The 15,326-nt window shown below is 47.1% G+C and overlaps 1 protein-coding gene across 2 annotated transcripts in view; it reads right to left on the bottom strand.

The window, feature by feature from the left end:
* LOC115477376 (chloride channel protein C-like) overlaps nt 1–15,326 on the bottom strand; it is a 284,847-nt gene that overhangs the window by 65,406 nt on the left and 204,115 nt on the right. For both annotated transcript variants that reach the window (XM_030214217.1, XM_030214225.1), the window contains exon 13: nt 1,873–2,052. In XM_030214217.1, coding sequence (XP_030070077.1) covers nt 1,873–2,052 — 180 coding nt within the window. The remainder of the gene's footprint in view (nt 1–1,872; nt 2,053–15,326) is intronic.

Below are 15,326 nucleotides of genomic sequence, written 5' to 3'. Positions count from 1 at the left end.
AGTATCTCTCCACACTCGTCCTTCCCTACACCCCTTCCCGTGCACTTCGCTCCATGGATAAATCGTTCTTATCTGTTCCCTTCTCCACTACTGCCAACTCCAGACTTCGCGCCTTCTGTCTCGCTGCACCCTACGCCCTGAATAAACTTCCTGAGCCCCTACGTCTTGCCCCATCCTTGGCCACCTTTAAATCTAGACTGAAAGCCCACCTCTTTAACCTTGCTTTTGACTCGTAACCACTTGTAACCACTCGCCTCCACCTACCCTCCTCTCCTCCTTCCTGTACACATTAATTGATTTGATTACTTTATTTTTTTGTCTATTAGATTGTAAGCTCTTTGAGCAGGGACTGTCTTTCTTCTATGTTTGTGCAGCGCTGCGTACGCCTTGTAGTGCTATAGAAATGCTAAATAGTAGTAGTAGTAGAATCACTATACAGCAACATTTCCCATGCAGATGGCATAGCTGCATGTGATAAATTCCTAAAACCATCCACCCAAGACCACCAATACTCACCAAAAGCTATTATAAAATTAATCAAATTCATTCTAACTCACAACTATTTCCACTTTAACAAGGTGTTGTGGAGGACTTGCAGCCCATCTGCATATCCTCACAGCCTTCTCTGGGATGACTCCCAGGTCCACCATGATCCACTCAGGGCCTTTGCTCCAGATGCTTAGCGCTACCACCAGCTGCCTTCCCGGTGCTGTGGAGGACTTGCAGCCCATCTGCATATTCTCACAGCCTTCTCCGGGGTGACTCCCAGGTTCACAACAATCCACTCAGGGCCTTTGCTCCAGGTGCCAAGCACTTTTTACAGTAGGATGTAGCAATAGCGGTTAACATATCTGGATTTAAAAAAAGGTTTGGACAAGTTCCTGGAAGAAAAGTCCATTGTCTACTGTTGAGACAGACATGGGGAAGTCATTGCTTGCCCTGTGATTGATAGCATGGAATGTTGCTACTATTTGGGTTTCTGCCAGGCATTTGTGACCTGGATTGGCCACTGTTGGAAACAGGATACCAAGCTAGATGGACCATTGGTCTGACCCAGTGTGGCTATTCTTATGTTCTTAAGTTCTTCTGATCTTTACTGTAGATTATGATATATATGGCCAAATAGCATGCTTCATACTGTGTGCTCAAAATGTTTTGTGTGTTTGTATGTGTGAAAACTATACAGTGGATACAGTACAGTGTGTGTATCTCAAGATTCCTACAAAGTTTCCATTTCCAATCTGGAAGTGGTCAGATCCAACATGTTTATGCTGCATAGTCTTTGGGAATATACTAAAACACTAAAACTAATCACAATATGGTATTTTGACAGCCAAGGTCATTTTCTGAGGGGAAAAATGTACATAACACAGTGTCATGGGTAACTGCAAATATTTAGCTGAGAAACTGAAGAAAATTAACTGTCTGAGGAGACTCACAGTATATGTCAGAAACCTAGTTGCAGAATGAACAGATTCATTTTTTTTAAAGTTTCTGATTTATCATTTCTTGACAGTTAGTTTTCCGTGTCCTAGCCACCCAGAATATAATTGATGCTAGAGGCTCCTTTCTGAGACACTAACTCTGATAATATGGTTCTGTTTCTCATGGAAGCATGCAAGAAGCTTACAGAGAAATCAATAACCCATGATGATCCATCCATTTTTGTATGCACAGTTGCCTTAGAGATATTGTGAAGCATGAGACCAGAAAGCAAGTGCATTAGCAAGCTTGATTATATGACACTATTGCACAACCTGGAATATTTTACTACCGTAACATCTGTAGACTGTGTATTACAATGTTTTATGGGTAAGTGACTCACATAAATGAAATTTTGTACAGGGAAATACAATACTCTTTTCTTTTTACCGTGTAATAGTTCCCAGGAAGACCTCTGCATGTTCTGGGTCAGGCTTGTAAACCACTGGGAATGCACTGTGACTGGTCTTAACAAGAAGGTCAGCCAATGAGGCAACATTTTGCTGAAGGTGAAGGACTCTCACATGTGGCGTCATGACATCACTGGCAGTGAACAGTTCCAGGTTTACCCTGAAAGACACAGAGCAGAGACTTGCAAGGTCATTTTAGTAAACAGGAAATGATGCACAATGTACTAGCATTTGATGAGTTAGCTATTCATCTGTAAATTACTTCAAGCTGAAAAGTTCAGAAAAATCAATCTTGTCTTCTTTGTGAATATAAAATGAACTGCCCAGTAAATGCGCTTGCCAAGCATCACTGCTTTTTTCCCTGCAAAGACCTCCATGTTGGAACTATACCTGATAATTCCATCCACATGTGTGGCTCAGTTCTTCTAAGGCCAGGGTGCTACTGGACCAGTCATCAACCTTAATGACTTTTCAGGCTTAAAACGATTTTGACCTGAGCATTAGTAGGCAGAGGAACCAGATTTAGTTGGGTAGTTCAGGTATTGTTATCAACATTAAGCTGTGGGGTTCCCTTGAAACCTTTCCTCAAAATGTTTTCCAGGGTTGACCTTTCCTCAAAATGTTTTCCAGGGTTGTGTGCATATTGCTTTGCAAATATGCAGGAACTTCTCCCCTCTCCACAAACAAACATCCTATTGATATGTGCTGTTTCTACTACAATGCTGCCACCCAGGAAACCCAAGTACTATCTTTTCTCCTTTCTCCCTCATTCTTCTCACTTTCCATCTGCCTTATGTTCATTGCTGCCTCATCTCGCTCCTCTATAATTTTTTTCATACCTTTCAGCTTTCTTGACTATCCTTCCACTTAATTTTCCTCTCTCCTTGTGACATTTACGCCTATGTTTACTAAGGTGTGCTATAGGCACGTTAGCATTGTTAACATGCGTTAATGGTTAATGGCGCACTAAACACTAATGCACCCATAGAAATATATAGGTGCATTAGCGTTTAACGCGCCTTAACTTTAAAGGCGCATGAAAAAAACTAACGCGCCTTAGTAAACATACCCCTAAATGAACATTTCAGCTAGTTAGTCCAAGAGCATTTAAGGTAATGGTATCTCAGAATATAAAAGAGATGTTATAGTCACTGAGACATATTTGAGCATATTTATTTTGAAAATAGCTCCTGCCTATAACTGTATCATCCTTTTGTTTGGTCTTGGGCCATTATTCCAACTGATGCTGTAAACAGAGATTACCTGAAAGAAGACTATAAGGGTTGATGTTGTAATCAACCTGGGAACAGATGATCTGGCCAGGGATAATATACTTGTAGCATAGAGAGCTTTCCAGAAGATGGGGAAAGGGATGTGGTCTTTGGTAAGGGCTTTTGTTTTTTCTGAAATATTGCCTCACTATAGAAGAGGTGAGGAAAGACTACATAATATAGAGAACTTTAATACATGGCTCAAAACCTGATGCCATAAACAGGATTTTAGATACATAGGAGGATGGGGCAATATATGGAAAAACAAAAGGCTATTCTGTAACAATAAGCTATATCTTTTGCGAATCCAGCTTTTTTCCTGGCACCGTCTCATGACTTTGCTTCTCCCAGAGTTGCATCTTTGCTGCCATTTACCACCTAGAATGGTTTATCTACATTGCTAGTCTTTTTAAAGACTAGATCCAGTTCATTTTACCATTCATACATAGCCAATAGAGTGGATACCCTGGAGGGAATAGAAACGATGAGAAGGGATCTCCGAAAGTTAGAAGAATGGTCAAGGGTCTGGCAGTTAAAATTTAATAAACCATAAATTTTAAACAGAAACCAATATGCCAAAATGAAATAAAACAAATAAAAACTCAAAAATCATAAGAAATAAATATCTATATTAATTATATAATTGTGCTCAGTTTCATAATTCACCAAAAAAACTGAGCACAATTATATAATTAATATAGATATTTATTTCTTATGGTTTTTGAGTTTTTATTTGTTTTATTTCATTTTGGCATATTGGTTTCTGTTTAAAGTTTATGGATTATTGATTGGAAACTGAAGATTCAATTTAAACCCAGAATATCTATTAGTTAAAATTTAATGCCAAGAAGTGCAGAGTGATGCATTTGGGATGTAGAAACCCAAAAGAGAGATACCGAATAGGTGGGGAGAGATTAGTAAGCTCGACTCAGGAGAGAGAACTTGGGGTAACATAGAGGGGCATAATGAAACGGCGCCGCCGAAATCGATCACTGGCGATCTATTTTGGCGGCGCCGCAACAGCTGGCTGGAACTGTATTATCGAAAAAGATGGCCGGCCAACTTTTGTTTCGATAATACGGTTGGGGCCGGCCAAATGCCACAGATCGCCGGGTTTGAGATGGCCGACTTTGTTTTTCAGCGATAATGGAAACTGGAACCGGCCATATCAAACCCGGCCAAATCCAAGGCATTTGGCCATGGGAGGGGCCAGCATTCGTAGTGCACTGGTACTTCTGGATGTTTAGATCTTGCTGATCAGTTATGTTATGACTTACTTGTTCAGGAGTGCTGTATTTTGTGATACTGTTTTGAGAAATGTTCAAGAAAGACTTCATACAAATGAAAAAAGTCCCTACCGTGCATTTTCCCTTGATGGCCGTCCCTGACGTGCACTTCCCTTAATAGCCATCTTTCTCTTGATGGCCGTCTTTCTCTCCGAAAGTGCACTTCTCTTAATGGCCGGCTTTCTCCCTGAACAGGGAAATCAAAAGATTTTGCACACTGCTCTTTTTGTAGTAACAGTGGGATTTGAACCAGCCACCTCTGCATTACAAGACCAGTGATGTAACCACTTGGCCACAGCTCCACTTACTTGGGTGTCCCTCCCTTTTGATTATACCCCTCCAGGTCTCTCTCAGCCACTCACAGACAGCTTGATGCACTGTGAGTGGCTGAGAGAGACCTGAAGGGGTATAATCAAAAGGGAGGGACAACCAAGTAAGTGGAGCTTTGGCCAAGTTGTTACAACATGGCTCTTGTAATGCAGAGGTGGCTGGTTCAAATCCCACTGTTACTGCTAAAAAAAATTGTGAGCAAAAACTGTTTTGATTTCCCTGTTTGGGGAGAAAGCCGGCCATTAAGAGAAGTGCACTTTCGGAAAGAAAGACAGCTATTAAGGGAAGTGCATGTCAGGGACGGCCATCAAGGGAAAATGAACGGTAGGGACTTTTTTAATTTGGATGAAGTCTTTCTTGAACATTTCTCAAAACAGTATCACAAAATACAGCACTCCAGAACAAGTAAGTCATAACATAACTGATCAGCAAGATCCTTTTTTTTTTTTTTTACGAGCTGGCCAACTGGCTTCCCCACCTAGGAAGGAAATGTTTTAAAGGGTTTTTTTGGGTGGGAGGGGGTTGGTGACCACTGGAGGAGTATGGGGAGGTCATCCCCAATTCCTTCTGGTGGTCATCTGGTCAGTTTGGGCATCTTTTTGAGACTTGGTCGTGAAAATAAATAGACCAAGTAAAACTGGCCAAATGCTCGCCATCGCCAGTTTTCTTTTTTCCATTATCAGCTGAAGCCGGCCATCTCGTAAGCACGCCCACATCCCGCCTTTACTACCCTGCCGACACGCCCCCTTGAAGTTTAGCCGCCTCCGCGACAGAATGCCAGCGAGTGTGTCCAAAAATCGGCTTTCGATTATACCGATTTGGCCGGTTTTAGGAGATGGCCGGCCATCTCCCGATTTGTGTCGGAAGATGGCCGGCTATCACTTTTGAAAATAAGCTGGATAGTAACATAGTAGATGATGGCAGAAAAAGACCTGCACGGTCCATCCAGGCTGCCCAACAAGATAAACTCATATGTGCTACTTTTTGTGTATACCCTACTTTGATTTGTACCTGTCCTCTTCAAGGCACAGACCATATAATTCTGCCCAGCAGTATCCCCGCCTCCCAACCACCAGCTCTGGCACAGACTGTATAAGTCTGCCCAGCACTGTCCCCGCCTCCCAACCACCAGTCCCGCCTCCCACCACCGGCTCTGGCACAGACCGTATAAGTCTGCCCAGCACTATCCCCACCTTCCAACCACCAGTCCTGCCTCCCACCACCAGCTCTGGCACAGTTGGTGTCGGAGGATATGAAGGTGTAGAAATAATGTGACAAGGCGACAGCCGTGGCTAGAAGGATGCTAGGCTACATAGAGAGGGGTATAACCAGCAGAGGAAAGTGTGTGTTGATGCCCCTCTATAAGTTGTTGGTGAGGCCCCACTTGGAGTATTGTGTTCAGTTTCGGAGGCTGTATCTGGCTAAAGATGTAAAAAGACTGGAAGCGGTGCTAAGAAAAGCTACGAAAATGGTATGGGATTTGTGTTGCAAACCGTACAAGGAGAGACTTGCCGACCTGAACATGTACATCTTGGAGGAAAGGAGAAACAGGGGTGGCATGATACAGACGTTCAAATATTTGAAAGGTATTAATCCGCATACGAACCTTTTCCGGAGACGGGAAGGTGGTAGAACTAGAGGACATGAATTGAGGTTGAAGGGGGGCAGACTCAGGAGTAATGTCACGAAGTATTTTTTCACGGAGAGGGTGGTGGATGCGTGGAATGCCCTCCCCCGGGAGGTGGTGGAAATGAAAATGTAATGGAATTCAGAAAATGGTAATGGAATTCAAACATGCGTAGGATAAACACAAAGGAATCCTGTTTAGAAGGAATGGATCTATGGAATCTTAGCGGACATTGGGTGGTGACGCCGGTATTTAGAGAATAAAACCGGTGCAGGGCGGACTTCTACGGTCTGTGCCCTGAGAAAGGCAGGGACAAATCAAACTCGGATATACATATAAAGTATTGCATACCATGTAAAATGAGTTTATCTTGTTGGGCAGACTGGATGGACCATTCAGGTCTTTATCTGCAGTCATTTACTAAGTTACTAACTGTTCTTCACCATATACAGACTCCTGATGCAGGCAATTTGCCAAAACACGGTGCCATGTCGAGTCCTGTTTCATCATTGAAGGTAAAATTATGTATAATCATACCTGATAATTTTCTTTCCATTAATCATAGCTGATCAATCCATAGACTGGTGGGTTGTGTCCATCTACCAGCAGGTGGAGATAGAGAGCAAACTTTTGCCTCCCTATATGTGGTCATGTGCTGCCGGAAACTCCTCAGTATGTCGATATCAAAGCTCCATCCGCAGGACTCAGCACTTAGAGAATTACACCCACGAAGGGACACTCTGCCCAGCTCACCACCGCCGAAACGGGGGAGGGGAATTAACCCAGCTCATCCCCACACAAGTGGGGGAGGGGAATCCGTCCAGCTCATCCCCGCGGAGCGGGGGAGGGACACCACACCCGCCGATGCGGGGGGATCTGGCTTATCCTGCAACCGCAACCGCGGGAGGAGCTGACTGACCCTAACACCGCCGAAGCGGGAGGGGTACAAAGCTGCCCTACAGCCGCACGAAGCGGGAGGGAGTGCCGGCAGAATTTATGTCTCAATCCAGCCCCGTAAAACGGAGGGGAGAGGAATGCAGCAGCTCACTGTAACACAAAGTCGTCTCAACTCTTGAAGAATCCAAGTGAAAGAAGAACTTGAACACGAAGTCCTCCTGAAGTAACTGAAGGCTAAACTTGAACCTAAAATTCAACCAGAATATAAACAGTACAGATATCTGGGAGGGGCTATGGATTGATCAGCTATGATTAATGGAAAGAAAATTATCAGGTATGATTATACATAATTTTACCTTCCATATCATCAAGCTGATCAATCCATAGACTGGTGGGATGTACCGAAGCAGTACTCACCCAGGGCGGGACATAGAAATCCCTGACCTCAACACTGAAGCTCCAAACCGGGCCTCCGCCCGTGCAGCCACAGTCAAACGGTAATGCTTGGAGAATGTATGAGCCGAAGCCCACGTTGCCGCCTTGCATATCTCTTCCAAGGAGACGGATCCGGCCTCTGCCATCGAGGCCGCCTGAGCTCTCGTGGAGTGAGCCTTCAGCTGGATAGGCGGCACCTTCCCCGCGGCCACATAAGCCGCTGCAATGGCTTCCTGGACCCATCTTGCCACTGTAGGCTTAGCAGCCTGCAGACCCTTACGAGGACCTGCAAACAGGACAAACAGATGATCCGATTTCCGGAAATCATTGGTCACTTCCAAGTATCTGATGATGACTCGTCTCACATCCAGATATTCAAGAGCGGAGTACTCCTCTGGGTAGTCCTCCCTACGAAAGGAAGGGAGACAGAGCTGCTGATTCACATGGAAGCGAGAACCAATCTTGGGCAGGAAGGAAGGCACTGTGCGAATAGTCACTCCTGCCTCAGTGCACTGCAGAAAAGGCTCTCGACATGAGAGCGCCTGGAGCTCGGAAACTCTTCTGTCTGAAGTGATAGCCACCAAAAAGACTGCTTTCAACGTCAGGTCTTTCAGAGATGCCCTCGACAAGGGTTCCAAAGGCGGCTTCTGCAATGCTCTTAGCACCAGGTTGAGATTCCACGCAGGCACCACTGAGTGCAGAGGAGGGCGCAGGTGATTAACTCCCTTGAGAAAGCGCACCACATCTGGCTGCGAAGCCAGGGAAGCACCCTTCAGGCGGCCCCTGAAGCAAGCCAGAGCCGCTACCTGGACTTTAAGGGAACTGAGCGACAGGCCTTTCTCCAGACCTTCTTGCAGGAACGCCAACACTGAAGAAATTGGAGCAGTGAAGGGAGAAAGTGAGCCTGCTTCACACCATGCTGCAAAGATACGCCAAACCCTGGCGTAAGCAGTAGAAGTAGAGCGCTTCCTCGCTCTCAGCATAGTGGCGATGACCTTGTCTGAGAAGCCCTTCTTCCTCAGACGCTGCCGCTCAATAGCCAGGCCGTAAGACCAAAGGGAGAGGGATCCTCCATCACCACGGGACCCTGATGTAACAGGCCCTGCTCCACTGACAGCCGCAGAGGATCGTCGACTGAGAGCCTGAACAAGTCCGCATACCAGGGACGTCTGGGCCAATCCGGACCCACCAGGATTACCCTGCCGGGATGCTTTGCCACCCGGTCTAGCACCCTGCCCAACATGGGCCAGGGCGGGAACACATAGAGGAGCTCTTGTGTCGGCCACTGTTGGAGAAGAGCATCTACTCCCAGGGATCGAGGGTCCCGTCCTCTGCTGAAAAAGCGCGGCACTTGGCCATTGGCCGATGACGCCATCAGATCTAGGCTCGGCTGGCCCCAGCGCTTCGTGATGTCCAAGAACGCCTGAGCAGATAGTTGCCACTCTCCGGGCTCCAAGGTATGGCGACTGAGAAAGTCCGCCTTGACATTCATGACTCCGGCAATGTGGGCCGCTGAAAGCTGCTCCAGGTTCGCTTCCGCCCACTGGCAAAGACTCATAGCCTCCTTGGCTAGAGGGGCGCTCTGGTACCTCCCTGGCGGTTGATATAGGCCACAGCCGTGGCATTGTCCGACAGGACCCGTACAGGCTTCAACACGAGTACCGGGATGAACTCCAATAACACCAAGCGAATGGCTCTGAGTTCCAGGAGGTTGATAGACCACTTGCCTCTGCAGGAGACTAGAGCCCCTGCGCTGTCCTTCCCAAGCAGTGGGCTCCCCAGCCCATCAAAGAGGCGTCTGTCGTGACGACAATCCACTCCGGGGTCACCAGAGGCAATCCTGCAGACAACTTGTCTGTCTGCGTCCACCAGCTCAGCGCCTTGCGCACTGCTGGGTCCACGGGAAGGCGCACAGCATAATCCTCCGACATCGGAGTCCAGCGCAGCAGCAGAGATAGCTGTAGTGGTCTCATATGAGCCCTGGCCCAGGGCACTACTTCCATCGTGGCCGTCATAGAGCCCAACAGCTGCACGTAGTCCCAAGCCCGAATAGGAGAGGCTACTAGGAACTAGTCCACCAGAGCCTGAAGCTTGACAATCCGATTGTCTGGCAGGAACACTCTGCCCACTTGGGTGTCGAATCGAACTCCCAGATACACCAGGGACTGAGTCGGGCGCAGCTGGCTCTTCTTCCAGTTGATGATCCATCCCAGGGAGCTCAAAAGAGCAACTACCCGGTCCATAGCTTTGCCGCACTCTGCATAAGAGGGGGCTCGGATCAACCAGTCGTCCAGATAAGGATGGACTTGTACTCCTTCCTTTAGCAGGAAGGCCGCTATGACCCCCATTACTTTGGAAAAGGTCCGCGGAGCAGTAGCCAACCCGAAAGGGAGGGCTCTGAACTGGAAGTGTCGTCTCAGGACTGTAAAACGCAGAAAGCGTTGGAGAGGAGGCCAGATGGGAATATGCAGGTACGCTTCCTTGATGTCCAAGGAAGCCAAGAACTCTCCTGCCTTCACTGCCGCTATAACAGAGCGGAGAGTCTCCATGCGAAAGTGCCTCACTTTCCAGGCCCGATTGACCCCTTTGAGGTCGAGGATAGGCCGGACAGAACCTCCTTTCTTTGGAACCACAAAGTAAAAGGAGTAACGTCCCTTGCCAATCTGATTTTTTGGCACCGGAACGACCACACCCAGGCGGATCAGGTTGTCCAAGGTCTGCTGCACTACCACAGCTTGACCGGAGACTTGCAGGGAGAGAGTACAAACCCGTCTCTTAAGGGTTGGCAGAACTCTAGCTTGTAGCCGTCTCTGATGACTTCCAGCACCCACGCGTCTGAAGTTATAGTGGTCCACTCGCCCAGAAACGAGGACAGCCGTCCTCCAATCTGCACTGGGGCGTGGACCAAGGCCCCGTCATTGGGTACGAGACCCTGGGGGAGGACCGGAGGGAGCACCTCCGGGACGGCGGTCTCTGCGAAAGGAATGCTGCTTGGGGGAGAAATTCCTCTTGAAGGAAGAGGGGGCAGAGGAACCCGACTTGCCCGGGCGGTATGGAGGTATCGGGACGAGTACTAACCCGAGCCCTGACCTCTGGTAATTTCTTGCCCTTAGACGTGCCGAGATCGGTCACGATTTTGTCCAGCTCGACCCCAAAGAGCAGCTTGCCTTTAAAAGGCAATCTAGCCAGGCGGGATTTAGAGGCGTGGTCAGCAGACCAATGTTTCAGCCAAAGCCACCGCCGCGCAGAGACTGTCTGAGCCATGCCTTTAGCTGAGGCTCTCCAGACATCATACAGCAAGTCTGCCAAATAGGCTAAGCCCGATTCCAGGGCCGGCCAATCAGCCCTCAAGGAATGATCCGAGGGGGAAGCCCGCTGCACCATAGTCCGGCACGCCCTGGCCACATAGGAGCCGCAAACTGAGGCCTGCAAACTTAAAGCAGCTGCCTCCAAGGACGACCTTAAGGCCGCCTCCAATCTTCTGTCTTGGGCGTCCTTTAGGGCCGTGCCACCTTCCACCGGCAACGCCGTTTTCTTAGTCACCGCAGTGATTAAAGAATCCACGGTAGGCCACAGATAGGCCTCACGTTCACTCACAGCCAAAGGATAGAGGCGGGACATAGCCCTAGCCACTTTAAGGCTCGTTTCCGGGACATCCCATTGAGCCGCAATTAAGGTGTGCATGGCATCATGCACGTGGAAGGTTGTAGGCGGGCGCTTCGTCCCCAGCATAATGGCGGAGCCAACAGGGGCTGAGGGAGAGATGTCCTCCGGAGAGGAAATCTTCAAAGTGTCCATGGCCTGTAACAACAGGTTGGGCAAATCCTCTGGGCTAAAAAGCCGCGCTGCAGAGGGGTCATCCGCTCCATCCGAGCGGGGATCTATCTCCTCCAAGGAATCCGCAAAGGATCGTTGGGAGACCTCAGACACGCTGCCCTCATCTACATCGGAGGAGACAAAAGTCCTCCAAGGCCTGGAAATCAACCCGAGGGCGTTTACCTCTGGGAACCTCAACCTCTTTATCAGAAGAGGGAGCAGGGGCAGCGTTTGCATGAGGAAAGCCTGATGCAGCAGCAAAACAAACTCGGGGGAGAAACCCCCAGACTGTGCACTTCCGCAGCCTGGGCAACAGCCCTAGACGCACTCTCAACCGGCGCTCGCAATAGCGGGGGAGAGACATGCTGCGCATCCAAAATGGCGTCCGGCGCGAAACTCCGTGAAGGAGCCGCGTGGGAAGAACGGCGCTTAACTTTAGCCGCTTTTGTGCCGTCGCCCAAATTAAGGGCGTTCATGGCATTAATGTCTCCAACCTCAAGGGCGGCCCCGAAGAAGCCGTCCGAGCCGCGTGGCCGGCCAAGATGGCGGAGGCGAGGAGCGGGGGATGGGCGTTTATGGCGGGAAAAAACCGCCACGCCGGAGGAACGACCGGGACATTCATCGGTCACTAAACTATCACCCATCAAGGGCGAATCAGGTTGTAAAACCCCCGCATCCCCTCTAGAAGCGCTCCAGCGATCCGGGGAGCGACCCTTTGCGCCCTCGCCCTCCGACGCCACTGCCACGAGGAGAAGAATCGGGGAACCCCCTGCCCGCTATAAAAAGGTAAAATTACCTGCTTGCCGCTCCGAGCTGTAACGAACTGGTGTCCCAGTGAGTAGCTGCAATGAACGTTTAAAGAAACGTCGAATTAAACGCCTTTAAAGACGTTTAAAAATATATTTTTTTTTTAAACGGAGCCAGCGGGAGGGGGGAGAAAAGGAGGGACCTGGCACCACCAGGTTTGCACTTGCTCAAAAGAGCCCTCAACCCCAGGCCTCAACAAAACCTAAGGATTAGGCTTGGAGGCCTAGCCAGAGCTGCTGCTGTGTGTGACCACCACCTGCTGAGATAGAGAACATACTGGGGAGTTTCCGGCAGCACATGACCACATATAGGGAGGCAAAAGTTTGCTCTCTATCTCCACCTGCTGGTAGATGGACACAACCCACCAGTCTATGGATTGATCAGCTTGATGATATGGAATAAAGACTTTATTTTTAATCACGCCTCCTTTGGTGTTTGGAAGATTCCTGTTGATCACTCTACTCCCTTGTTTTGACTCTGTCTCATTTGTAGCAGATCTGGTTTCTCCAGTTCAGTGGTTTTCTTCCGTTTCTATATCTTTCTGTGACAGGAATAAGAATCCTCAGGGGGTCTTTTTAAAAGGTGCAGTAGCATTTTTAGCGTGCACTAAACGCTACGAAAACCTATAGGAATATGTGGGCATCTCTAGTGTTTAACGTATGCTTATTTTTAGCACAGGCAAAAAACATTAGCGCGCCTTTGTAAAAGGACCCCTCAGCAAGAAATTCAGACAATATATTTCTAGGCTTTTAAACTAGAATGTGGAAGTGCCAAACAGAAGCTGGTGAGTTCTGCAAGTCACCCCCACCAAAACCAAAAGAGTGGAGAAAATAATAAAATAAACCATTTTAGCAAATCACTTATCAGCAACAAAGTAGAAGGGGGAAACTAGGCAAAAAGATAAACAGAAGATGAGACGGACAAAATGTAATTGGAAAGCTATGTGCAAAAATGCTCACGATTTGCAAACCCTGATGTTACAGCCAGACTTGGATATTAATGACTCCCATGAATGGGACGCTACCATACTGGGCTATAATCTTTATAGAGATGGCTGAAAAGGTGGAGGAGTAGCTCTGTATGCCAAAAATAATATTAATGTGAAAAAAGTGCTGGGGGCCTAGGGAAAGGAAGAAGCAATATGGTTCATCGTGGAAAGAGAAGATGGAATCTCTATCCACATGAGTGTCATCTACAGACCTCCAACACAAACAGAGACGTTGGATAAAGACCTGGTCATAGATATCCAAAAGTTGGGAATGAAAGGGGAGGGGCTGTTGCGAAGAGGTTTCAAACTGCTGGATATGGATTGGAAAATCCCTTGTGAGGAATCAGAAAGCAGTAGAGAGATTGTGGATGCCTTTCAAAGTGCTCTGCTAAGACGAATGGTGACAGAACCCACAAGGGAAGGAGCAAAGCTGGATCTAGTGCTCAGAAATGGGGAAAATGTGTCTAATGTCTGGGTGGGTGCCCACCTGGGCACTAGTGATAAATATGCAGTACTCTCAGGACAACAAGTAAAGGATGGATGTAAACTAGAAAATTTTGAACACAATTATTTAAGGCAATAGCACAGGAAAATCTGAATATCTGGATAGCATGTAGCTTTAAAAAGATACATAGAAAATGATGGCAAATAAATACTATATGACCTATCCAGTCTGCCCATCCATACCAACTACTTAAGCTCTAGAATTCTTTCTTTACCTTAGAGATCCTCTTTGCCTTTCCCATACTTTCTTGAATTCAAATACAGTCTGTCTCCACCGCCCCACTGGGAGGTTGCTCCATGCATCCACCACCCTTTCCTTACGTATTTCCTTAGATTACCCCTATCGATTTTCCAAGTCGTCAATCTTCACTGTTTGCTCTTTCACCTGTACCATAAAGGTGTCCAGGTCATGTTGATGGTTCTGCGTGCCATCCTCCAGATCTCACACTCTCACTTCCAGCTCTCTCGTTCACCAGGACAAATCCGCCAGCAGTTGCTGTACAGAGGTAAGTTGTTCTGATAATTGTGCCAAACGGGGATCCAGGGCTCCAACTACTGCAGCTGTAAAATCATCCCGTAGGGCCATGGAGGCTGGCTCTGGTGAAGTAGGGGAAGACTTCTCCATTTTGCCATCCATAGCCTTAGGCTATCCCCCCCCCCCCCCCCCCCCCATCTCATTTATGTCCTTTACCCAACATTTCCTCGGTCTGCTTCACCACAAATGTGTCCATATAAACTTCCAAAAACTAAAGACAGTATTCTCAAGGAGAAATAAGTACCGTAGCTGAGATGCAGATTAAAGCAGATTTTAGGAGTGCCCCAAAGCCACTCCAGACTCATGCATCTGTCTTGGCTCACAGCATCATGTGGCTCCATCATTTTTATTTTTAATTTTACTATGAAGCCAAGTAGTGGACATGTTAGTCCACTTTAAAAGTGAATAAATAAAAATTAAAAATGGAAACTAAGGTCATACTTTTTATCAGTCCAATAAAAATTTGTCACCTCTTTTTTCATTTTTTATTTATTTTCATTTATTAAATTTTAATTTAGTGAGTAGATTATGTCAGTTTTTGAAATTTACATCAGCCATCTTCATATTTTGCACAACACAGGGGAGACATGCATCACTGTTTCTCTGGTCTTTCTCTGTGCAGTAGAGTCTGGCTTCCTGAGGATTAAGTTTAATTTTTGTCTACATATTTCTGTTTTTAGTTTGTGGTTGCGTGGACGAGCATTCAATATGATGTCTAAGTTGGACTTTGGATGTTTTGTGCTAAACGTCCAAAATTCAAATGGAAAATATGACCATTTTCAAAACTGCAAAATGTCATCTTCTTTTTTTTTTTTTAAATCCCATTTGTAACAGGGTTTAGTGCTCTGTGTGCTTCTTTTCAGGCCAATTTCAGAAAAAAAAATATACAAGTTAAAAATGTAGAAAATCAAACCACTGGGATATAGGAGGGGCCAGCA

The sequence above is a fragment of the Microcaecilia unicolor genome, chromosome 1, assembly GCF_901765095.1.
Source record: "Microcaecilia unicolor chromosome 1, aMicUni1.1, whole genome shotgun sequence".
Classification (NCBI taxonomy): domain Eukaryota; kingdom Metazoa; phylum Chordata; class Amphibia; order Gymnophiona; family Siphonopidae; genus Microcaecilia; species Microcaecilia unicolor.
Note: the sequence above shows the minus strand (reverse complement) of the source record. Positions and strands in the feature narration are given on the sequence as shown.